The 26,836-nt window shown below is 41.7% G+C and overlaps 2 protein-coding genes across 2 annotated transcripts in view; both read left to right on the top strand.

Moving 5' to 3' along the window:
• Trpm (transient receptor potential cation channel, subfamily M) overlaps positions 1-26,836 on the top strand; it is a 933,145-nt gene that overhangs the window by 731,437 nt on the left and 174,872 nt on the right. The window lies entirely within an intron of this gene.
• The window catches only part of LOC145412555 (transient receptor potential cation channel subfamily M member 1-like), a 49,217-nt gene continuing 36,991 nt past the window's right edge, over positions 14,611-26,836 (top strand). Inside the window, exons 1-2 of the mRNA XM_080282461.1 lie at positions 14,611-14,697; positions 25,423-25,445. Coding sequence (XP_080138587.1) covers positions 14,611-14,697; positions 25,423-25,445 — 110 coding nt within the window. The remainder of the gene's footprint in view (positions 14,698-25,422; positions 25,446-26,836) is intronic.

The following is a 26,836-nucleotide window of genomic DNA, read 5'->3' as shown; positions in this document are numbered from 1 at the left end:
GGGCGATCCTGGGTATCAGACGTTGTCTGATATCGAGATCACGTCTTCGGTTGCTGGTGTCAGTCCCGAACTTGAAGATTCCGACGACGAAGGCGATGATGATGCAGACTCCGCCCAGCAGGACACTACTCCAGCCATCCCCAAGCTGAGCGCACTCCGGGAACATCTAGAGTTCGTCCTAGACTACCTGGAACACCCGGACTGCGACGGGGAGATGGGGCCCTTGGGACTCGTGGAGGAAGTGCGTGCTTTCCGGCAGCGCATCATCAATCGCCAGAATCGTCGGTCCTTGCGTCAGTCAACGATTGACAGTTTTTTCAGGCCCGTGACCCCCGCTGTGCCAAGCCCTGGTTCCACTCCGTTGCCTCCCCAAGACAGGCCCTCATGCTCCGAGCCACAGCCCAGCACATCAGCTACAGTGGAGTCACCGCTCGATGTGAGTTTGCGGCTATCTTCAGAGTCTTCTGTAGTCGGTACGCCATCACCACGACCCACCGATGCACCCCTTGGTTGCCTGCCAGTGATACTCTCGGACTCTGACTGTGAATAAACAGCAAGAACTTCTCCACTAGACCACACGGGAATTTTGAGTGTTGTGCAGTGAAAAAAACGGTGTGTTGTGTTAAGGTTTTCAAGTTGGGAGAAAAGACTCAGTAGAAAAGAAATTTAACGTAACTAACCTTCTTTGTTTTGGCTTTGGAAAATTTAAAAAACTTGGGAAAAGTTAATGTGCAACACTTAAAGTAAAATGGAACATTATTTGGACTAAAGTGAACACTGTGAAAAGAACGGACTTCTGTGTGTTAGTGACTAAGTTCAGTGCAAGACTTCAGGAAGAGTGTAGTGCAAGTGCTTCAGGAAATCGTTCTTACTGTCAGAGTCCGAGAGGAGGCGGTTATTCATCGAGGTGGCCAGGGACTTGCTGTAAGTAGCCAGAATGTTTCATGTTGTACTATTTTCCATACTATATTTACCAGAATGTTTCATATTGTACTTTTTTCCATACTATGCTTACCAGAATGTGTCATACTGTACTTCTTTCCATACTATACTTACCTCATGCATGTGCAGTAGGAATGTGTTTTTCAGAGTTAGGTTCGGTTAGAGTCCATAAGTACCAGAATGTTTATTAATGTATGAACATACTTCTAAACCCACATTTTATGTTTTCTTTTGCATTTATTTCAGTCATTTATGTGCCTTATTGGTGTGATTTGGGTGTTAAATAGGTGCTATGCATGTCCGGAGGGAGTTGTATAGGTGTTTCTCTGAGTTAGGGTCCATAAGTACAAGTCCATAAGCTGGGGCCCAATATCCGGACGAAACCAATATCCGAACCTACCGATGGCTCTATTGATCCCGGATATTGGAGGGGTTACTGTATATATATACATATATATATATATATATATATATATATATATATATATATATATATATATATATATATACAGTATATATATATACTGTATATATATATATATATATATATATATATATATATATAGTATATATATATATATATATATATATATATATATATACATATATATATATAGCATATATATATATATATATATATATATATATATATATATATATATATATATATATACCCACACACACACACACACACACACACACACCCAACCCCCTGCTATCACGCGTAATTGGTTACGCAACTGCGCATAATAGCAGAAACGCGTAATAACGGAACTGACGAATCAATGGGAATAATTCTAACTGGTTACCAGGTGGTCAATCTACCTACATTTCTTGCCAGTTATACCTATTTTTGCATATATTTTCTTACCAAACACTGCTCAAACATGAAAATACATAACATCCACAACATTATAAATAATAAATAGACAACAGAAGAGGCCATCACAGTTACCTGAGGATGAATGGAGGCTTGAGTGGTTTGAAGGGATCCAAGGCTTGCGGGTAGGTTAATGGCCACCAGATGCCTCATTGGCCTGCCCCTCACTTAGCAGAACATCCCGCCTCCGCTGGTTTTACAAATGCCTCTCACTGTCAACTCTTTCACTTCAAATCTCTCAGCAATGCTTCTTTTTGTCTCACCATCATCAATCAACTTTTGAGCATATGTAAGCTCTTCCTCTTCTTTGTCTCTCTCAAAAGTCCCGCTGGCTTATGCTGAACAACGCTTGGGGATTTCTTGAGGGTTTGTCGGCCATTGTTCTCACAAAAAATGTTTATGGTACACAGCACATCACTTTCACTGCTGTCCATGCAGGGATGTGTACTTGACTGAATTGGCGGGAAAGTGGGCCAATCACAGATTAAGGATGGTCGATGACGTAGCACCAATCAGCTGTGGCATGCCGCAAGGCTCGGGAGATTCAAATCCACCAACACACTGAAGCTTTGTGTGCGTCATAGCATGAGGATAGCAGCTTTTGGGATGTGCATGATTGTAGTAAATGGCGACAGCAGAATGCATGATAGAAAGGGGGTGGGTGTATATATGTATGTGTATGTGTGTGTGTGTGTGTGTTATATATACAGGTAACTCGCACGTAACATGTGGGTTTCGTTCCTACCGTGCCGTGTTAGATGCCAAATCGCGTATATTTAAACTACTCCGTATTTTGCTCCCTAGACCCCCCAAATGTGTTGTTTTGCTGTTATCTGTCACTAGAAAGCACTTTAAGTTGTTAGAAGGTTTATTTAATGTTATAACTCACAAATACAGTACTCCACAGCAAAACTTCAACACACAAATACTGTACGTAAACACAAGGAAACATTCCGACGCCGATCGTAGGTAATCATATAAATTAGGTTAACTGGTACCAGTGCTTTAACTTACAAGTACATACCAGAACAGTACATATTTAACTTAGAAATGCAGTACTGTGATATCAAATGATTTCAGTACATAATCTGTTAGGAATGGCTGGAAAAAAAAATGTTATGAATACATTTTCACCTTTTTGATATATGTTTATTGTTTCGAGTTATTTTTTACGTTATCGTTGTGCCCATGCTTGGAAAAGGAAGCGAAAGAGTTGAATTTTCAGTCCTAAATGAGAAAACTGCACGTCCTCCAAGGCTAGACTCTGCCACGGGAGAATAAAGTGGAGGGTCAGTCCGATTAGCAATAAGGAAGTTGTGTCACAACTTCCGGCTCCCACACCACGAGAATGGCTAAAAATAGAATCGTAATGCAGTTTCAGAACTAACAATAAGTCTAATTATTACGAATACAGATACAAAGCAGAAATAAATACGTTTACAGACAGGGAAAACGTATTTCTTCCGTCATAACATGTTCATCTTTCTCTATCATTTTAGGTTCATCTTTATCATTTTACCTTGTTATTTTCGCAATATATATTGCTGTCTCGTAAACAGGGTGGTTGTTTGTGTTTTGCAAGGGAGGAAAAAGGTTGTATTTTCTGTCTGGGTCGAGATAATGGGTGTAACTATGTGTGGTTAGGCATGGCCACGAGCGAAAAAATCGTACATCCACTCATCACGATAGCCGGTGGTGAACTGACAGATGATACATGAGAGGGTGAAGTCAAGGTCATGTCCCAGATTTTCGTTCACTTCCCGAAAGTTTTCACAGTTTTCTACAAGTTGCAAACCATTACAGCAAACCTGAGCAAATAGGTAAAGATACCAAGACAAAAATGTATTTTTCTCTTATTATAAGCACTTGCACTACACTCTTCCTGAAGTCTTGCACTGAACTTAGTCACTAACACACAGAAGTCCGTTCTTTTCACAGTGTTCACTTTAGTCCAAATAATGTTCCATTTTACTTTAAGTGTTGCACATTAACTTTTCCCAAGTTTTTTAAATTTTCCAAAGCCAAAACAAAGAAGGTTAGTTACGTTAAATTTCTTTTCTACTGAGTCTTTTCTCCCAACTTGAAAACCTTAACACAACACACCGTTTTTTTCACTGCACAACACTCAAAATTCCCGTGTGGTCTAGTGGAGAAGTTCTTGCTGTTTATTCACAGTCAGAGTCCGAGAGTATCACTGGCAGGCAACCAAGGGGTGCATCGGTGGGTCGTGGTGATGGCGTACCGACTACAGAAGACTCTGAAGATAGCCGCAAACTCACATCGAGCGGTGACTCCACTGTAGCTGATGTGCTGGGCTGTGGCTCGGAGCATGAGGGCCTGTCTTGGGGAGGCAACGGAGTGGAACCAGGGCTTGGCACAGCGGGGGTCACGGGCCTGAAAAAACTGTCAATCGTTGACTGACACAAGGACCGACGATTCTGGCGATTGATGATGTGCTGCCGGAAAGCACGCACTTCCTCCATGAATTCCAAGGGCCCCATCTCCCTGTCGCAGTCCGGGTGTTCCAGGTAGTCTAGGACGAACTCTAGATGTTCCTGGAGTGCGCTCAGCTTGGGGATGGCTGGAGTAGTGTCCTGCTGAGAGGAGTCCGCATCATCATCGCCTTCGTCGTCGGAATCTTCAAGTTCAGGACTGACACCAGCAACCGAAGACGCGATCTCGATATCAGACAACGTCTGATACCCAGGATCGCCCTCGTCGTCGTCCAACCACTCACGAACATCGTCCACATCAACATCGTCGCTGTGCGTACGTAGCCGTGCATGGAAGTCATCCACGTCAAACCCAAGGAAATCGTACTCCACATCTGTTCCGAGAAGCAGACGAGACCAACCATTTTCAAGAGTTTTCACAGGGACTTCCTTCCATGCACTAGCCCAGTTGTACAGCGCAGACTTGATGTTGTAGCGGCGAAGGTTTTCCAAAGTCCGCTTGCCTCGAGTGTCACGTCCTTCCCTGCGCTCGTCCTCGTCCTCGAGGACAACCATCACCTCGTCCAGGAACTTCCGACGGTACAGGCACTTTGTTGCCACGATCACTCCTTGGTCCATTGGTTGAATGAGAGCAGTCGTATTAGGTGGCAGAAACATGCACCTAATACGGCCATTTTCAGCAACCAAGTCCTTGTCGCACGGGTGGGCAGGTGCATTGTCGAGGAGAAGGAGAGCCTTTACCTGGTCGCGAGGAATTCCCAGTGTCTTCGTCTGGTAATGGATGACCTCCTTGACGAAGTGATGGTGAAACCAGTCTTTGAAAATCACAGCTGTGAACCATGCTTTCAAAGAATGGTACCATACGACAGGAAGGACATCCATCACCCCACGAAGGCACCGAGGCTGCTTTGCACGGCCAACAATAACGGGCTTAAGCCGGTGCATGCCGTTAGCATTGGCACAACACAAAGCAGATATCCGTTCCTTAGAAAGCTTGCGGCCAGGTACACGCTTCTCTGTCTCATCGGCTAGAGTGTTCGTTGGCACCGAGCGATAGAATAGGCCAGTTTCGTCAGCGTTATAGACTTGACCAAGAGTGAGGCCCTCCCTGTCGATCAAGCCTTTCACCTTGTGCCGAAACTCGTCCACTCCATCCTCGTTAGCGTCCAATGCTTCGCCATGTGCTTTACGGTTAGTAAGGCCATGTCGTAACTTGAACGCGAAGAGCCAACCCTCGGATGCCTTGAAGTCAAGGGCGTCGTGAAGCCTTGCAAACTTCTCAGCAGCAGCCTTCAGCTCCGTTCCACGTACCATCACACCAGCTGCACGTTGCTGTCGATACCAAATCAACGTGGAGCGGTCGATCTCTGCATACTTGGGAGTAAACATAACCTTCCTCTCCACGTTGCGTTTGCTTCTCGACGAGAAGTCAGCCGTGTACTGCATGAGCTTGTCTCGGGAACGCTTGATATCGAACAAAGTCGACCGGGCCAGGTTGAACTCGCAGAGAATGCGTGAGGAAGACCAATCCGCATCAACCTTCTCCAATATCTCCCGTTTCTTCTCCAGAGTCAACACCCCTCTCTTCCTTTTCTCAGGAGGCGGGGCCATCATCACACACACTAAGAGTAGGGCAGAGAGCAGCAGGAGGCCTTGCAGCAAGTATGGCACCACCACAAAAGCGAGCACGTGGGCAGCCATGGCGAACAGCGTAGGTCTTGTCGCGGTGAGAGACAGGCGGGAAATGGGGAGGATGCAGCGGCGCTCTATCGGACGTCGGGGAATGACGAACCAAAACAATGCTCTCACGCGGCGCGCGCGGCAAGTTCAAATTACGGACGGCAAAAAATCGATTTTTTTTTTTTTAATTTTTTTGGATTTTCGGACCATTTTGGGAATGTTTGATCCCAGGACGATAAGGTTCGGTTAGTGGGGATGTTCGGTTATTGGGCGTCCGGATATTAGAGTGATTACTGTATATATATACATATATATATACACAGTAATATCCATACTTTCCGGACGCCCACTTTCCAGACACCCCACTTACCGAACATTGTGGGCCTAGACCTTCTGAACCCAAAAATGGCCAAAAAAAGAAAAAAATCCCCCCCAAATCCTAATTTATTCCCACCTGTAATTTTAAATTGCCGCGTGGCACCGACCAGCTGTTACACCCGGACCCTTCACCCCTTCCTTCTTCCTCCCTCTCCCCTCCCCTGTCAGGGTTGCCATGTGGTATTTTTCATTACCAAATGTGGGCCAATTTGGTAATGAAAAATTCGTTTGGTAATGAAACAGAATAATGCATTACCAAATGTATTTTTCACATGTGTGAGGATACACAGGTTGGAGATGGTGGATTGTTTGCTCTCTCTGATTAATCTGCCAGCCAACATAGCATGAAAATAATCAACATGCTGTTAATTATAAAGAGAGTGATTACATGTCTTTCCACTTATATATATAATTAGTGAAGAATAAATGCTAGCTTTACGAATTTGGTCATGAAAAGTTAAATTTCGTAATGAAAATTGAGGAGTTTGGTAATGTGGCCATTATGATCTGGCAACTCTGTTTCCCCATCATCAATAGTTACTGCTTAACTTCGATCGCGAGTGGATGCTTATCACAGTGGATGCTACACGTGCTCTACGTTTTTTGTGAATAAACAGTGAATAAACTGCAATACCTTGGCGGAGGGTTAGTGCCCCTCCCTGGAAAACAACTAACTAAAAAAAAAAAAACAATAAGCCTCGGACAAGGACTGACCAAACGATGATGACCAAGGACCGGACAAAGGACATGGTTATCGGAACGTGGAATGTAAGGGGAGCGAATGATGAGGTGAAAGAGAGAGATTGTCCAGGTGCTTGAGGGTGCGAAAGTGGATGTATGTGAAATAACTGAAACAAAATGGAGAGGAGAAAATGTGAGAGAATGGGAGTATGGATGGGGTGTATGTGCAGGAGTAGGTGAGAATGAGAGGGCAAAGGAAGGAGTATGTATAGTTGTGAGTAAAAGATGGAAGAAGAGCATAAGACAGTATGGATCAGTTGGGTCAAGGATTGTGTGGGTAAAGTTGAAAGTTGGAATACAAATGTGGGCAATTGTGTGTGTGTATGCGCCAACGCAAGATCGTGCTAACAGAGTGAGAGAAGAGTTCTGGACAAATGTAGAAGTGTGCATGGAAAAGTTTGGAAGGAATGAGAGAGTGCTTTTGATCGGTGATATGAATGGTAAAGTTGGGAATGTGAAGGTGGATGGAATAAGTGGGGTGTGCCTGCTGAGGTAAATGAGAATGGGAGTGCATTAGTGGACATTTGTGCTGGGAGGGGGTTGGTGATAGCCATTATCCTCTTCAGGCATAAAATGATCCACAGGTATACATGGCGAGTGATGAGAAGGGTGGGTGGTGAACTGAATGAAAGGAAGGCAATGATTGATTATGTGTGTGTGGATGAAAGGATGCAAAGATGTTTAATGGATGCAAGAGCTTATAGAGGTTGGGGGAGTGGACTTTCTGACCACTACTTGGTGGTGGCCAGAATTAGGATTCAAGTAAGATGGAGGAATAGAAGTAGGGAAAGACGAGAGGAAGGAGTAGTTGCAAGGAGAGTGGAAAGGTTACAAGAGGATGAGAAAAAGGCAGAGTATAAGAGAGAAGTGGAGGAACGATTGGGCAAATATGAATTGGAGCAGATGGGAGACATGGAAGGTGTGTGTAGGATATTTACAGAAGAAGTATGTGCAGCATGTGATGTGGTGTGTGGAAGGAAGGGAAGACGGAGGGGGGTGCAAGGAACAGCGTGGTGGACTGAAGAGGTGAGACAGGGTGTAGCACAAAAGAAGAAAGCATACAATGAATGGATGAGAAATAGGGGCGTGGAAGAAGTTGAGAGGCGGAAGAGAGAGTTATATGTAGAAGGAAAGAGAGAGGTGAAAAGATTAGCAAGAGAGAGTAAGAAGAGAGTGGATGAGGAATTTGGAAGGAATTTGAGTGTAAAGTGGAGGGACTGTAAGAAAATGTTCTGGAAAGAGGTGAAAAGAGTAAGACAGGGTGGAAGTGAAGTTAGCAGGGGAGTGAAATATAAAAATGATAGATTACTAGTAGAGAAGGGAGAAAAAGTGAGCAGATGGAGAGAACACTTTAAGGAATTGTTGAACATAGAGGATGGAAGTAATGCGAGTATAAGTGGCTGGGGAATGGCTGGGAGAAGGAGGGAGGTGAGAAGACAGGAAGAATTCAGTAGGATAGAAGTTGTGGAAGCAATGAAGAAAGTTAAATTGGGGAAAGCCCCAGGAATAGATGGAGTGTGTGGTGAAATGCTGAAATATGGAGGAGAGATAGTAGTAGAATGGATGTGGAAGATGTGCAGATTGGCCTGGGAGGAAGGTAGAGTCCCGGAGGATTGGAAGTCAGGTATAATTATTCCCTTGTACAAAGGAAAAGGGGAAAAAGAAGTGTGTGGTAATCATAGGGGCATTTGTCTTCTTAGTATAATAGGAAAAGTGTATGGTAGGATACTTATTGACAGAGTTAGAGAAAGAACAGAGAAATTAGTTGGAGAAGAACAGGGAGGCTTTAGGAAGGGAAGAGGTTGTGTAGATCAGATATTCATTCTTAGATCTTTAGTGGAAAATTTTCTAGAGAAGGGAAAGAAGTTGTATGCGGCTTTCATGGATTTGGAGAAAGCATATGACAGGGTGGATAGACAAGGATTGTGGAAAGTGTTAAGAATATATGGAGGAGTTGGGAAGTTGTTGAATGCTGTGAAGAGTATGTACGATGGTGCGAAGGCTGCAGTGCGTGCAGATGGTGAACTAAGTGAATTTTTCTCTTTGAAAGTTGATTTGAAACAGGGATGTGTCATGTCTCCATGGTTGTTCAATCTGTACATGGATGGGGTAATAAAAGAGGTACAAGGTAGGGTAGTGGATGTTGGAGTGGCCCTGGTGAGAGAGGATAGTGTTTGGAAACTCCCTGTACTGTTGTTTGCAGATGATACTGTGTTGTTGAGTGAAGACGAAGGGGAGCTGCAAGGCTTGGTGGATGAGTTTGGGAGAGTGTGTAAGAAACGGGATCTAAAGATGAATGTAGGGAAGAGTAAAGTGATGGTCTTTGAGAGAGGTGAAGTCAGTGAATGTACAGCGAGGTTGGATGGTGAGGAATTGGAAAATGTGAGTACATTTAAGTACTTGGGTAGTGTGATGAGTAAGGATGGAGGTTTGGTGGGTGAAGTGCTTGAAAGGGTACAGCAGGGAAGAAAGGTTGCTGGTTCTTTGAAAGCAGTGATAAGAAACAGGGATGTGAGCATGGAAGTGAAAAAGTTACTACATGACAGTATTGTGATACCAACTCTAACGTACGGAAGTGAAGCTTGGACGTTGTTGGAAGGACACAAGTCAAGAGTGAGAACAGTGGAAATGAGTTATTTAAGGGGAGCCTGTGGAGTCACATGGAGAGACAGGCTGACGAATGAGGATATAAAGGAACGTTGTGGTGTGGATGTGGATGTGATAGGAAGCGTTATGAGGAACACACTGAGGTGGTTTGGCCATGTGGAGAGGATGGAGGGTGAAAGACTGACGAAGAGAGTGTTTGTGAGTGAGGTGGAGGGGGGAAGAGGGAGGGGGAGGCCGAGGATGAGATGGAGGGATGGGGTGGAGAGGTATATGAGAGAGGGGGGTGTGAGTTGGGAGCAGGGCAGTGAAATGGCGGGGGACAGGGCGACTTGGAGGCAATTTGTTTGTGGCCACCCCAAACGGGATTGAGGCGTCTGGCAATAGACAGATAGACCTCGCCAGTAGACCACACGGGAATTTACAGTGTTGTGCAGTGTTAAGAAATTAGAATTTAGAGTGCAAAGGATTAACTGTGGAGTGCAAACTGGCAGTTGAAACTGGCGTGTTGCAATTAACAAATTATAACTCACAGTGCAAAGAATTACTGTAACTCCAGCACAACACTGGATTACTGTACATGCTTCAAGAGCATTTTCACCATTGCCAAAGCCTTAGAGAAGGCAGCCACAGACTTGCTGTAAGTACCCTGGCTGAGGTACAGTCACTTCTAATTCCTTATTCTTTGGTTCCTTTTCATTTATTTCATGCTTTTATGTCCATTATTGGTGTGAGTAGGGTCTTAAATAGGTTTAAATAAGTGCTATGCATGTCCAGTAGGGAGTTATTTAGGTGGCTTTCAAGATTAGGCTGTGTCAGGGTCATAAGTACCAGTCCAGCAGTCAGAGGCCCACTTTCTGGACGGGACCACTTTCCAGACATGCCTTTGGCTCTATTACATTGGATAGTAGAGGGATTACTGTATATATATATATATATATATATATATATATATATATACCGTAAGACCTCACTATAACTGACTAATTGGGGCCCAAGCCATTCCGAAAAAAGAGAAATTCTGATATAAGCGACATCCAGACTTCCCCCTGCATATCCGGACTTTTTCCGATATATCAGACATTAGTCCGGATGGCACCAACGGTTTTTAACTGTTTTCACTATCATTGCAGTTGTGTACTGTGGTATACCTTCACTACATTAATCAAATGGTATAAAATGTATAATAATACAGTACTGTACACTGACAAACATGTCTTTTATTTACTTTATTGTGGTGAACATACCTGAAGTGGTCAGGCAGTCCGGACTGCTTCTGGCTTTATCGGACAATTTCTGATATAAAGGAAATTAGTCCGGTAGCTCCTCGAGTTTGATAAAAGCGAGTACCGGTCTATTGAAGTCCGTTATATCGAGATTTTACTGTATATATATATATATATATATATATATATATATATATATATGTATAAATATATATACACACACACACACACACACACACACACACAGTAAACCCTTCACAAATCGAACTATTTGGAGCTCTACCCTGGTTCGAATCACCGAAGTTTCCGTCTTACCAAATTTTCACCTCTGAAAATTGCTAAGACAGTACCTATTACTTGTCCTTTCAACACTAAATTAACCCCTTAACCGCGGGGCGTCACTTTCGTGACACTTGGGAGCAAGGGATCATACCGCGGGGCGTCGCTTTTGTGATTCTGTGTTATTTTGAATTCACCCGCGCTTCCAAGTGGGGCTTGTATCATCTATCAGTACTGCCAATGTCCAACACTAGTCAGCACTCCTAATCTCATCTGTACTCCCATCCATTGTTGACAATTTAGCCATTTCTCCCCGTTCTTGACTCCCCTCCCTACCCCCCCTCCATTACCCTATCCTCTCGCCTGTCCGGCCGTGCTACGCTAAGTAAATCTTCCCTGGAATTTTTCACTGATTTCATCCATTGAAATAAGCCCTATGCCCTATTCTTATACCAAATAATATATACAAGAAAGAAATAAGGTAAGTGAGAGTGCCATACACCTGGAATTGGCTAATTATCACCTGACAACACCTCACGTGCACTCGTTCGCTAATTTTCGCTGTTTTTTTCCCCTTGAAATATGCCGTATAATCTATTTTTGTAATAAATATGCATATAAGGAGGGAAGGGAGAAGCCTAAGTGATATTTACATTCACCTGGAACTACCTAATTTATTATGTATTGTCTGGATTTCCTGCCAATCATTTCAGTGCTATAAATAACTGTTTCAAGAGCTAACATTGGTAGTACTGAATATCCCCTAAGTAGGCCTCCACCCGGCCCTCCCTTATCAGTTTACGCTCATCTTCCGAAGTGGAGGTACGTCTGTTTCCTCTTGCTGACTTCAGGGACTTTTTCACCCCCATGCAAAGGGCCCTGTGACCTTTACCCCTTACTAAACCTCGTGTGGAAAGAGGTAAAGGGCTGACAATTGATAAAAGAGTGACTACGATCTTTCTATTGAGTAAAACAGTGCAAGTGGAATTGTAAATAATGTGTAAATAATGTGTAAACAGCAAGTGAAAGTAATGAATGTAAATAAACGTGAACAATGGAAAATAGTTTTGTGTTACTTCAAGTGACAGTGCATAACACAGTGTAAATAAAATAGAAATGTAAATAGCGTAAATAAAATAGAGAACGTAAATAGAAATGTAAATGAGTAGTATTATAAGAATACGAGTATATACCCTAGGAGTAATGAAAGTGAAAGTTTCACTCTAGCATGTCTGAATACTATGAGTTATGAGTGTGAAGATGAAAGTGACATTCACTCTCAATGCTAGTATACAGGACGAGAAAGTGAATGCTACATATTTTACTGAAAGAAATTGAATCCCTACAGTGACAATAAACTAATACTACTGAAGGAAACTTATGGATAAAGACTGTAGATATATATAAGTGTTATATAGTAATAGAAATATAAAGTGTGAGGGGTTTTATGAATAATAAATGACAGAGTACCAAGAGCAAACTAGCACAAGTGCGACGGTCAGACGCGCTCATAATTTTCATTGCTTTCACAGTGTTTTTTTTTTTGGAGTATGGATCCCAAACTACTTGAAAATCATAGAGTAGTGTTTATAGTGTTAATATCTGGCTGTGGTAATCATATTACGGGTTGTCGGGAAGTGTAAAGTGGAGACTTCGTTACCCAACTTCAGAGGTCTCCACAAGTCCTACGGTAACTGACAAAGGCTCAACAAACATTCCAGGAGAAAGCTGAAGGTATGTGCCATAAGCATATATAATTTTAATATTCTAGGACTAGTAACTGATTTTTGGCAAATATTTTTTGAGAGTCTGTCGGAGCCCGAATAACCCCGCGACACACGCAAAACATCGGTAAACATGCCCGCGGTGTAGGGGTTAAAGAAGCATATATAAATAAGTTATGACAAAAAACAATTCAGTGCATTTCATATACTAGAAAGTCATTCATAGAGGCAGTACAGACCTGTCAGCAGCTTGTGTTGGAGATGGATTTTCACCCCCCAAATCGCATAGACAATACTTATTACTTGTCTTTTTAGCACTAAAGTAGAGGAGCATATACAGTGTATAAATGAATAAAGAAAGACAAAACAAAACAAAAAATTCAGTGCACCTAATTTACCTTTTGTTAGAGGTAGTACAAACCCGTCGGCAGCTTGTGTTGGAGACGGAGGTGGTGGAGGCGGTGGAGTTCACAGTTTAACGTAACATTGTAAACAGTACCCAGTATTTATTTCACTGAACATTAAGAATTAAACTTAAATGTATTCACTATAATTGATTGCAGTGTAACACTTGCAGACTTGCAGTAATAATAATACTGAACTTTAATCATGATCACTTAACACTAAGTCACAAGCACACTTTTTTTTTTTTTTTTTTTTAGTCAAATTACAGTTTTCATGAACACACACACAGACACTATTCGGTGTCTGTGCCAACACTACTTGAAATGCTGGCTATCTACAGAGCTGTAAAAGCAGAATCACTGCTGGAATCAGGAGGAGGGATAGGCCAACGCCTTGCCAGAGGCTTAAAAAAAGTCATGAATCTTCACCTGCTTCTGCTGTGAATACTGGCAAAGAATAACCAAGCCTTGCAACTCCCTTACATGCATATAAAAACTTTGTGCTTCTTCATCGTCAACATAATCCAGCCAAGATATGACAACATCCATTGCATCACGAACTTGGAATAATTTGTATGGATTCTTGCGTCCAACATCACTGTTCTCTTCCTCGTTGTCGTCATCATCAATCTTCATCTTTCTTCCCAGCCACAGACTCAGCAATTTCTTCTTCTGCATAGTGTTGATACCAAGGATCATCTGCATCCATTTCAAACCACTGGATGACATCATCTTCATTAATATTCTTCTCACCGACTTGCTGCATAACTTCAAGACAATCTGAGACTTCAAAGCCAGTGAAATCAGGCAAGCAGTAGACTGGCAGCCACATGTGCGCCTGGCGCCACCTTTGTCCCCCTACCTCCGCATTTCAGCTTACTTACATACGTGGTCTCGGCCCGAGTACGGATTACCGAAGATTCTGTCTTCTAAAAGTTCGACTTATGAAGGGTTTACTGTATATATATATATATATATATATATATATATATATATATATATATACACAGTATATATACAGTACATCCCTACAGTACACTAGTTCCGAGTACGCGATCCCCCTTGTATGCGAGGACCTATTTTTTTTAAATTTTAGTGTATTTTTTATTAGTACGCAAATTGAACTCCTTGTAAGCGAGACGGGCAGTGAAGAGTGGCCCAAATCTGGGGTTACTCTGAATACGCGACATTGCCCCCCCAAGAAGCGATAACAGTCGCCTAAGCTCTGCCCACCTTGAGCAGGAGATAGCAGCGGAAAAGGCAGCAACACCAGTGATGGAGAGTGAAGATTTGACCATGATGGAGATCAGCAGGGTATTGTGTGGCCTTGATAAATTCAAGGAAGGATTCAAGGCCATCGAACGCTCTCAGTTGCGAGTGGAGGAGGTGATGTCTTCACTGGACAGAACCTTGTGCTACTACACTGACAAGCATGACCAGGAAGTAAACAGACGGAAGCAAACACTCATCACCCGTTTCCTTCGGCTTGAACAAAGTGAGGAATCACACCCCTCAACATCAGAAGAGCCATATCCTGAGGAGGATCAAGAGGCTGATTCAATGTCTGAGGTGTCAGACATAGACTTTGAAGGGTTTATGAAACAAGTGAGTGCATTAGGTAGTGAAAGTGTCGAAACTGCTGGTGACGAAAGTGGTGAGGAAGGTGGTGTGTCGGGTGGTCTGGTGGATGATGTAGGAGATGCACGCTAGGTGCCTCATCCTGCCTTGGATCTTCTTCTTACCTCCATCATGCCTGTTGTCCTTTTGGGTAAAAGTGAGCAGCCATATTCTTGTTGGTTTAGTTAAGCTATATCCTTGTTGATTTGCCTAGTAAAGCCATAATCTTGTTGGTTTACTTTATCTTAGATAATATGTCTTAGATAGTTTCCTTGTATAGTACAATACTTAGGTCTGAAAGGCATCTCAAGGGTTGCCCATGAAAGGGGGGTGCCAGCCATACGTAATTTTTCCCATAAGTTTATGTATTCACAGTACGCAAATTCCTAGTACACAACGTCCTCTGCCGCCCATATAGGCGCATACTAGGGGGATGTACTGTATATATACAGTATATATATATATATATATATATATATATATATATATATATATATATATATACTGTATATATACATCAGCCGTTTGAGTGTCCACTGCAGGACCGGCCTGTCCCGGCCGAAGTGGGGACGATACAGCCAATGTATATCTACCATGTGGCTTAGACTGTGTGGTAGAGATTGTATGTAGGGTGAGAAGTGCTTGTAAGTGTAATTGTAGTGTTGGAGTGGCTTTGGATGTGTGTATAGTCTGTGAACCAAGTGTAATCGGCCTGCGCATGCCGACTGGGTGCAAGCATACTTTATGCGACACTGGTTCAACCACAGCACCCTTTATGTCCGCCAAGCAGTACATGGCCAGAAGAACGCTCCCAAGGTTTATTACCCTGGTGTGGCTATATGTATATATACTGTAATATATATAGTAAGAAAATAAGTTACCTTACCTCCTAGTTCTCACTGTCGTCTTCGAAATAGTCTTCATGGGCATGTGTACAGTGGTCCCAGCGTTTTTTTCATGAGTCCATGCATCTCTGGAAGGCTTCAGACATGATGGACTTGAGCACCTCCTGCTATTCTGTCTGGATCTCCTCAGTCGAGTCAAATCAATGCCCTTTCAGTCATAATTTCAGCTTGGGAAACAGGAGAAGAGACAGAAATTTAAGAATGGAAGGAGGAATTATAATCTTAACAAAGAACAATCTACAAGTCATAGAAATAAAACTAGATATACCCTCACAAGTAGAACTGATTGCATTGGAGATTAACACATCTGAAGGGAAATTAATTGTGACAAATTTATACATACCACCCAAAACAAATATTTGGGAAAGAGGCGAATATGAAGACCTGGCAGAAAGTACAGTTCAGAGTTTAAGAACATTGCTACACAGAATGGAAGAGAAATCTGTAAGAATTATATTAACGAGATTTCAATAAGATATAAATTTGAATACTCTAGATGTAAAAAGCCATGAAAGCTCTTGGGATCAAAAGCTCCTAGATCTTGTGCTGGAGTTTTTCCTAACAACATGTAAAGAAAAACATCAGAAAAAGAAGACTTGATGATCCATCAGTACTAGATCTTATATTTACTAGACAAGAAAATGAAATTGACAATATGATGTATCACCCCCCATTGGGCAAAAGTGACCATGCACTATTGTAACTTCAGGATTGCGTATGACATAACCAGTAGAGTTACAAAAAATGTCTGAACTAGAAAAAAGGCAACAATCTTGACCTGAAGAAGTACTTCTCAGAAATAGATTAGGAAAAGGAGCTTAGAGGATTAGATTTAAACATTATATATATAAAATTCTGTGATCTTTATGAAATACGAATCCAAAGTTACATCCCTCAGCACAAAGAAACAGAAATGAAAATAAAGAAATAGTGTAATACAGAATGTAAAAATCAAGAGAAGTAAGAGACTTGCTGTGGAATAGTTACAGAAGACACATTAGTGAGAGGGCATATGGCAACTATAAACAGGCAATAAATGATTATACAAAGACGAGGCGGGAATGTCGGAGACAGTTTGAGGATGACATAAATAAAAGTAATGATCAACCCAAGCTATTTTATAGCTACATCCGAAGGAAAACCAATTTTAAAGGTAAAATACAGTCCATTACAGATGAGGGGATCATCTATATACAAGAGAAAGATAATTGTGAAAACTAAATTAAAACTTCCACTCAGTTTTTACATCCATCCATCCATCATTCAATCCTACGATGCCCCATGAGGAGCATAGGAGCCCGGGACTAGGCAAGTTGGTCCTGACATTTAAGAGGAGAGTGACCAGCCTCACTCATCCCTGAGTGGCATTACTTTCGCAATAAACCCCAACCATCCCTTGAATATAAACCTTCACCGTCTCAATCCAGTTAGAGCACCGTAATTACCCACTAAACCACCAGGCACCAAAATTTGGTTATGTGTTTACCACCCAGCATAGTAAATGGTTTCCTGGTGTACAGGAAACCATTTGGTTTGTCACTCAGTCTAGAGTCACCCACAGGCAGAAGGAAGAGGAAAGAATGAAGGAAGGAAAGACAGAGGAGGGAGTGTCAAGTAACTTGTAGGCAGAAAGACAAGGAAAGAATGAAGGAAAGACAGAAGAGGATGGAAGGATAGAAAAATGGAGGAGAGGAAAGGGCTAACACCCAAGAGCAACACTACATCAAGTGAGTGGATGGTGAGTGTCCCCTCCTACCACAAAAGAAAATAATTTTTAAAAAGATGACATTGAACATGCATCCCCACACGAATTACCAGATATGCAAATATCAGAAAAAGAAGTACTGGGAGAGTTAAGTAAATTAAACAAAGGAAAAGCATATGGTCCTGATGAAATTTCAGGTTGGGGCCTACATGAATGTGCAGAAGAGTGAAGCAGACCATTGTATTTAATATTTACGGAATCCTTAGGTCAAGGTAAACCACCTGATATTTGGAAGATAGCAAACATTGTTCCTCATTTCAAGAAAGGGAATAGACAGAATCCACCCAACTATCGACCAGTATCACTGACCAGTGTTATAAGTAGGATACTAGAAAAGCTGATAAGAAAAGTTTGGGTAAACCATCTAGAAGAACACATTATTGTAACAGAAAGGCAGTTCAGCTTTAGAAAGGGAAAACCGTGTGTTACTAATCTATTAAGCTAGTATGATAGAGTTACAGAAACATTACAGAAAATAGAAGGATGGGTGGACAGTATGTATTTAGATTTCAAGTAAGCCTCTGACAGAGTTCTGCACCAAAGGACTTTTATGGAAACTGTACCATCAAGGAGGTATCCAAAGCAACCTGTACTGTTTGATGCAGGATTTTCTCAGGAAAAGAGAAATGAGAACAGCATTAAGGGGAAATTACTCATCATGGAGGAAAGTGAGTAGCGGAGTTCCACGGGGCTCAGTGCTGGCACCAGTTACAGTATGTTCTTAGTATACATAAATGACATAGTAACAGATATGTTACTGGGTGATGCAAAAATACAAAGGAAAATTACTAACACAGGTTCAAGAAGAATTGAATATGCTTCGTGAATGGAGCAATATATGGCAAATGGAATTTAATGTGAACAGGTGTCAAGTAATTAAGTTTGGTAAAAGTGAGAAAAGACCATATTGGGATTATTAGTTAGGAAGATCAACCCTACACATATCAGAAAGGGAGAAGGACCTAGGAATGATTATCAGTTACAGACTATCTTCAGCTGACCACATCGGTGAGAAGGTACGTAACCTGTATACCTTGCTTGCTAATATGAGAATAGCATTCAGATATATAAATTAAGACATTCTGAGAAAGATAATAACATCATTCATCAGACCAACCCTGGAGTATGCATCAGTAGTATGGAATCCTCATATCGAAAAACACATAGATTGAAAAAGTACACAGGGCAGCAACAAGATGGGTACCAAGCTTAACCCGTGGATTGCGAACCACAGCTCAGGCTGGGTAGCGTCCCATTGCGAGCCACAGCTTAGGCTGTGCTGGCAGTGTATCACTGCTAACTACTCCACCCCTAAGCAAACTTATGAATGGCACTATGCAAAGACAGAGAGAGAGATTTTTTTCTTTCCACCAGAAGGTGCCCTGGATGTGTATCTTCAAGTTTATCATAAACAGAAACAGATATATATATATTTTTTATTCATTTTTTCACTACTCCCCTACATAAACTTACACATGGCCCTACGCAAAGACAGGGGGAGAGAGAGAGATTGTTTTTTTTCACCGGATGATGCCCCTCCTTTTTTCCTTCATTTCCTTTTTTTTTTCCTTCATTTTTTGCACACCATGGGGTGGGATAAAAAATGGTAATTGTGCAATCCACGGGTTAAGGGATCTAAACCATGAAGAAAGACTAGAAAAATTGAATCTACCAACACGTCAGGAGAGAAGGAAAAGAGGAGACATGATTATGCTATATAAATGCATCTCAGGGAAAGAGAAAATAAACATAAATGAATATATGACCTATGGGGAGGCATCAGCAAGAGGACATCCCAAAAAACTACATAAAAAAGAGTGATGATAAAGACGTAAGGATATTCAATTTCTCAAATAGGGCAGTTGATCAGTGGAATGCACTACCAAATAAAATGGTGTGTGCCAAAACTATTCATAAATTTAAGGATATGTATGCTATAAATGGTTTAATATACGGGACAGTACGAGCTTGAATCATTCTTGTAAAGATACAGTTAGGTAAGAAAACACACACACACACACACACACACACACACACACACACACTCTTTGAGAGACAGACAAATGAGGAGGGTAATAAAGGATAGGATGTCTGGATGGAGGGAAGTAACAAGTGGAGTCCCTCAAGGCTCGGTGTTGGCACCAGTAATGTTCCTGATTTACGTAAATAATATGGTAGATGGAGTGAACAGTTATGCAAGTCTGTTTGCTGATGATGTAAAGATCTTGAGGAAGGTAGAGGTTAAGGAGGATTGTAAAATGCTGCAGGAGGATCTGGATAGGATACATGATTGGAGCCAGACATGGGAAATGAAATTTAATGTAAAGATATGTAAAATATTGGAAATGGGTGAAAGTACCAGGAGGCCATCACTGAATTATTTGTTGGGTAATGAATTAATCACAAAAATGAGAGAAGAGAAAGATTTAGGAGTGCTGGTCCAAGATAGTTTGTCACCTGAAAAACACATTAACAAGAGTGTTAGAGAGACGTATAAACTCTTGACTAACATAAGAGTAGCATTTCATTTTATGGATGAGGAGATGATGAAAAAAATTGATAGTGGCCATGATCTGCCCCAGCTTAGAATATGCAGTGGTAGTGTGGTCCCCACACAAAAAGAAAGATATAAACAAGATTCAGAGAATACAAAGAACAGCAGTCAAGATGGTCCCCAGTCTGGCAGATCTGTCATACAGAGAGAGGCTGGAAAAGCTGGATTTGCCTTCCTTAGAGGAAAGGAGAAAGAGGGGAGACATGATTGCAGTGTTTAGGACCATGATAGGAGTTGATAAATTTGACTGAGAAGATCTGTTTGTATGGGATAAGAGAGCCACAAGAGGACACTGAATGAAATTGAAAAAGTCAAGCTGCTTGAAGGATATTAAGAAATATAGCTTTCCTTACAGAAGTACAGTATAGACTTATGGAATAGCTTGGACAAAGAGATTGTCCAGTCTAAAAACTTAAACGAGTTTAAAGCTAAATTTGGCTTACTGAGAAACTGCGACGGGAACCCACGAGCATAGCACATTTCGTTTATATCACAATTAGGTATATTAGGTAAATACATAAATTTTGGAACAACTTAGATGAAAAGGTGGCGCAGGAGACAAACATTCATGTGTGTAAAAGCAGACTATATAAATGTGGATATGTAGACAGGACAACACGAGCATTCCTCAATTCCTGTATACTACAAATAGGTAAATACACAACGATTTTGTGGCATCAGATGGTCTGGCACTTCTTTTATGCTGGACAGAATTGCAAGAAGGCACTTGAAATTCCCAAACCTCCCAGACTAGTTTAGTAGATGGCCACAGATAATGTTGAATGTAGTGCTTTGATTGCTTACATTATATGTCTTAGTGGTGATTCTTGTTTATTGTCTGAGTCTTATCTCAATGTATGTACATTTAACCCGGGCTATGATTTTACAGAAATATGCAAGTGTCAGTGGTGATGCCAGATGTAAACACCAATCTATTCCAATATAGTCAGACTTCCTTGATTGTGGTTAATTGGTCCACCAAGCTACCACCATGATGAAACCCCATAAAAACCAAATAAAGCAATAAATGGAAATACATAGTAATTGGTTCAGGGCCCACAATTTTACACCAACATTTTTTTTTTTTTTTTCCCCAAATAATAACCCATAAAAAGACTGGAGGGACTGGGTCAGCAATTTTTACTCCAATTTTGCCTCTCATGCTTATGAACCAGATGACCCTTTTTTTGACATATTTCTCCTGACTTTGTGTGCCAGCATTGGTATTGATGTATTTTGTCTGTGAATATCAAATTCTCACAGTTAACCATTCCTAACCATCAGTTTCTGTTCTTGTGAATACAACACTTCTCATCAAAGGTCTTGTTCTTTAAGTTAAGTTTACTCTTAGATACCGTATCACCTCTTCCATGTATTCTTAACTACTACCAGTCAGATCAAAAGGTTATTTCAGTTACTGGTATCTACTGAGACACTTTGTAATTCTGTATGGAGTGCATAAAGTATTGGTATGTTTCAGTGTTGTTTGTGTATGGAAGCTTTTCACCATGTGGCGTATCATAGTAACAGATACATAGCTACCCAGTGACCTGCCATATTGGCTGCCCATATCATCACATATATTTTCACTCACCTTTCTGATTACATTGGTGTATTAACAGTTGTTTGGAGGATAGAACGCAATAAGACGTGTATGACAATAGATCCTCAAATTTCACGTGATTACATTTGGTCAACTTGATTTTCATTGGCACTGCAGATATTCTCCAAGTTGCAATTTTTTCCCACAAACTTTGCAATTTTTTGTGAGTCAGGAGTGGAGTTTGGGATTCGACACATGTCTAGGGCCACAAACACAGTCTGGCTACATAGAACCAAAAAATTACAGCCTCCAGTCAAATTGTAAGTACAGGTCATCATAAAAAGTCATCTGACAAAGGATCTTGGCCATTGTTTATGCTGAACTGGCTCTTTTTATAATGATTTGGATGTATATTATAAAAGTTAGGAACTGATTCATGTTACACTTATATGGAATTTGTATTTACATCAAAATTTGCCATTCAGAATTAATGTTTCAGTAAAGCTAGAAATATGACGAGTTGCATCATTAATGGTGTGTATTGCATCAGCTGTTCACATGGAGAAGGAAGCAGTATCACATGGGTCCAGGATGCAAATGATGACACTCTAGCCCTGCCAAAACACATGAATAGCAACATTATACTGTATATCGCAAGTTATATATTCAGCATTAAAACTGAGTGAGATAAACTCATTGAGTGAATAATTGTGCAGGTACCAGCTGTATGGAGACTGTATCCTTTCAGTTAAAATTTAAGACACCCCAGTCTTGATCTAGCCCATGCCAAAACATCATGTGAATAGCAGTGTCATATATCACACATTGTATTATTTACTGACATTGTGGTTCCCAGGCTGCTGCCTCCATCCAATAGAGAGGGGCCTGAACCCTGGAGTAGTGTCCCAGGAGGCAGCATCATCAGTGGGTGGGTAACAGCCGGGCAGTTACACTGCCAAAGCATGCTTGGACAGTGTCCTTGTAGCTGCCTTGGCAAGGTGCCCCAAGGTCACTGCCACAGCCACTGGTCACGGTTGGTGGGCTGTGGGTTCCAGGTAACATACCTGGACTTGGGACTGTGTAGGTGGGCAGGACCTGTGGTCTGTCTTCCCCATTATTCAGTTTTGCCAAACGACAAAAAACAATGAGAAAAGGCACAAACATGAGTTAACTAAATCACCCAAGGGATCAGAGTGGCATCTTAGAATGTTAGTAGTTTGAAGGGTGGAGCAGGGGAAGTAGTTGGGGCCATAAATAGGAGGTGGATGGATGTTGGCTGTGTATAGGAGGTTGAGTATACGGGTGGATCAACCAGAATGATTGTCAGAAAGAATTGTAGACATAAGCTGTTTTGACAGGGAAGTGCAGATGAATACAGTGGTGTGGGTTTGATGGTAAAATAAAAATGGGTGGAATATGTCATGAATGTAATGAGGGTTAATGAAAGGATTATACTGTAGTATTTAAAAGTTAGCCCAACTGTATGGTGGGTGAGGTGAGTGACTGAAAATTTATACAGTATTCTCCCTACGTCAAGTGGGGTTGGTGGAGGATTAGTGCCCCTCCCTGTAAAACAATTAACTCTAAGCCCTTGGCCACCCCGTTTGGGATACGTGGCATCTGGCAATGAATGAATGAATGAATGATTTAAAAGTTTATTCAGTAGGCTGACAGTTTTACTGTACAGTATTTATATTAGTGAATGCTTCACAGGGTGGCTCGGATGATGTAGAAAAAGATTGATTCTGGAATGACTTGACATTTGGTATGGGTGATGATGAGGCTAGTTTTAGTCGGGAACTAAATTGGTAATGTGGGTTAAGCAGCTCAGGAATATGAAGGGGTAAATAGAGGATACGCATATCGTATGAGGAATGTAGTAGGAGAAAGATACTCAAGTTTTGGAATGCAGTGAACATGATTGTGTGCAACATACATTTTAGGAAGATAGAGAGTAGGTTGATGACATATGAGTCCAGGGGAAACAGTAGCCAGATAGGCCATTTTCTGGTCAGTAGAACTGGTAGAAGGTTGTTCAGGGATGTTAAAGTTATAGGGAGTGAGGAGTGTGTGCAGCATCACAAATTACTGAAATGTGACATGGTGTTTAAAGAGGGGGTGGTGAAGAAGAGGACCTATGTGCCTAAGAGGAAAATGTGGAAGCTGAATAACCATGCAGTAAAGGATGCCTTCTATAGTGAGATGAGTAGAATGGTGCCTAAACAGGGAGCTGTTGACAGAATCGTTAACGAAGAGTACAGAGCTCTCAAGAGCAATCTCTGAGAGTTACTGATTCATTGTGTGGATGGGCCAGGGGCCCCCCCAAGACAAAAAGTAACATGTTGATGGGAAGAGGGTGTAGAAACTGCATTTAAGGAGAAAAGAAGGCTTTTCTGGAAATAGAAAAGAGTGGTAACAAAGAGGAGTATCTAGCTGCCAATTGTAGGGCTAGAAAAGGGGCACGCAGGACAAAGTCTGAGTATCAGAGACTTTTACTGATAACTAGATAGTGTTGAAGGGAAGAATATGATATTTAATAGGGAAAATCAGATTAAGAGGGAAAACCGGAATATCATAGATGAGCAGTGTGTGTGTGTGTGAAGAATGATGAGGGTAAGGTAGTGGTGAACAGTGAGCATATAAAGTCACCTGGATTGTGCATTGTAACTGGTTGCTGAATGAGGAGTTTGACTTGGACAGGAAAGGTTTGGAGTCAGCGGACTCAGTGTTTGACCCTTGACCTTTGATTGGCTCTGCTACTGTAAACAGGGCAGTAGGTCGGATGCAGTTGGGGAAGGCAGCAGGTGTGTCTGGGTTGACTGCTGAAATGCTGAATGCCTCAGGAGATATAAGAATGGGGTTCGTTAGTAATTTGATTAATATGAGTGTGCTGTCCCAGATGACTAGCTAAAGAGGGCAATTGTAAATGTACAGGGGGAAAGTTGATGCCTTGGAAAAGGGAAATTATAGAACAAAACTTTTGAACCAGTTAATGAAGGTAATGGAGAGTTCTAGAAGGTATGATTAGAGAAAGAATGAATATTGATGAGATGCAGTTACGGTTTATGCCACGCAGAGGGACCACTGATGCCATAGTCGTTGTTCTAGAGCTTCAAGAAAAATATATAGGAAACAAAAGGGATCTGTACTATATTTGTGTTGATTTGGGGTCTTTGACAGAGTCCCTAAGGAAATGGTGAAGTGAGCAATGAGAAAGCTTGGGAATGAGGAGTAGCTGGTTGGAGTGTTTATAGCTATGTCTTTAGTTGCATGCATCCAGGTGAGAATGAATGGAGATTTGAGTGACAAGTTTGTCATGAATGTTGGTGAGCATCAGGGGTCAGTCTTGAGCCCCTTATTGTTTATCATGGTGCTTGAAGCCCTGTCATGTGACTTCAGGGATGGACTCTTGTGGGGTATGTTTGTATGCTGATGATTTGTGTTAATTGCAGAGAATAAAAGGTATGTGAAGTAAAGATTTAGGAAGTGGAGAGGTGGTATGGGGCACATGGATTAGAGAGTAAATGCAGATAAAACAAAGGTAACAGTGCCAAGGACTGGTGGCAGTACAGTCAGAGAGGGAGAGTGGCCATGTGTGGTTTTCCATAAAGGCATTGGAAGAAATTCCATCTTGTGCAGTGTTTGTGATAAGTGGATGCATAAGAGATGTAGTGGTATTAGAGGTAGATTGTGAGATAATGCACATTTCATGTGTATGGTGTGTCAGGGAGAGCATGTGGAGATTGTCAGGTGTGATAAGACTGACCTTGCTGGTGAGTCTCTCGAGTGTGTGGAAGGGTTTTTGTTACTTGGAAGACATGTTATGCATTGGAGGTGGGGCTGGAGCTAGCTCTGTGGCTAGAGTGAGGAATGGTTGGAAGAAGTTCAAGGAGCTGTTGCCTCTCCTGACACTGGAAGGGTTCTTCCTCCAAGCTAAGGAATCTTTGTATGCAACATATGTTAGGAGTGCAATGGTATACGGTAGTGAGAGCTGGGCAATAAAGGAAGAGGATATTCATAGGCTCAGATGTACAGAAACGATAATGATTAGGTGGATGTGCAGTGCATCCTTGATTATAAGGCTTGGGGGGACTAGGTTTACGATGGAGGACGTGAGAGGAAGGATGGGACTGGAGTGTATTGGTTTTGTGATGAGGAAGGGTAGACTGAGATGCTGTGGACATATGACTGGTCTCAGGGATGAGAGACTGAACAGGGAGGCTGCCAGAGATCGAGCATCATTGAGAGCCACCATATATACTGTATATATATATATATATATATATATATATATATATATATATATATATGCAAGGTCTGCCCAGATGGTATCTGACCTTAGGCTCTTAAAAAATAAACAGCTAACCTGTTGAGCATGGACACTAATCCCCCTCAAAGTAGGCACACGTAGCCCAGCATTCTTTCCACCGCCTGAAACATTTTTCAGAGTTGGTTTTTGGTATCTCCTGCAGGTGCTTCGTCACATTTGTTATGATTTCTTCTCTCAGATAAACATTGCTTTTGACTTAAGTAATGTGTCATGATGCAGCTAGTTAGACTAAAGCCCAAAATTGAATTAAGGTACACAACACTTCAGTCGTGATCGTGATACGGCTGCTAGTTGGTGCACTATTTAAAAAGTTAAGTTTCTTTTTGGACAGACTTCATATTGCTTTTTTTTAACAGAATTTCATTTGCCAGTTTCTAGTTATGTGACACAGTGCTGCCTCTTAGTGATATGTTGAATAATTGAGCTGAAGGTTTTGATATTTTACATTTTGCTTCCTTTAATGGTGGTAGGTACTGGTGACCATCATCCACTCACTTGATGGCGTGCTGCCTACTTCTTTCACCTATCATGTTGTTTCTGTGTCTGCCATCCTGTCTTACTACTTCTCCCTTTTGTTCTTGTTACCTCTTATTACTCTTCTTTCCACTTCAGGCGTCTCTACAGAGTGACAAGCCTAGTGTTTTCCTGCATCCAAGGATAACCATATAACCAGATACTGGGTTGATGTGGAGCCTGCCATGGTGTCCCTGCTAACTGGGTGGAGAGGTGCAAATGCAGCATCCATCCAGGAACCAAACCTCTACACTTTTCCCTCTGCCCGTCTCCTGCTAGGCTTTGTCAACCATAAGCG

Source organism: Coenobita brevimanus, chromosome 93, assembly GCF_032717465.1.
Source record: "Coenobita brevimanus isolate Jiangsu-jjx chromosome 93, ASM3271746v2, whole genome shotgun sequence".
Lineage (NCBI taxonomy): Eukaryota > Metazoa > Arthropoda > Malacostraca > Decapoda > Coenobitidae > Coenobita > Coenobita brevimanus.
This window is presented reverse-complemented; position numbering and strand designations above follow the sequence as displayed.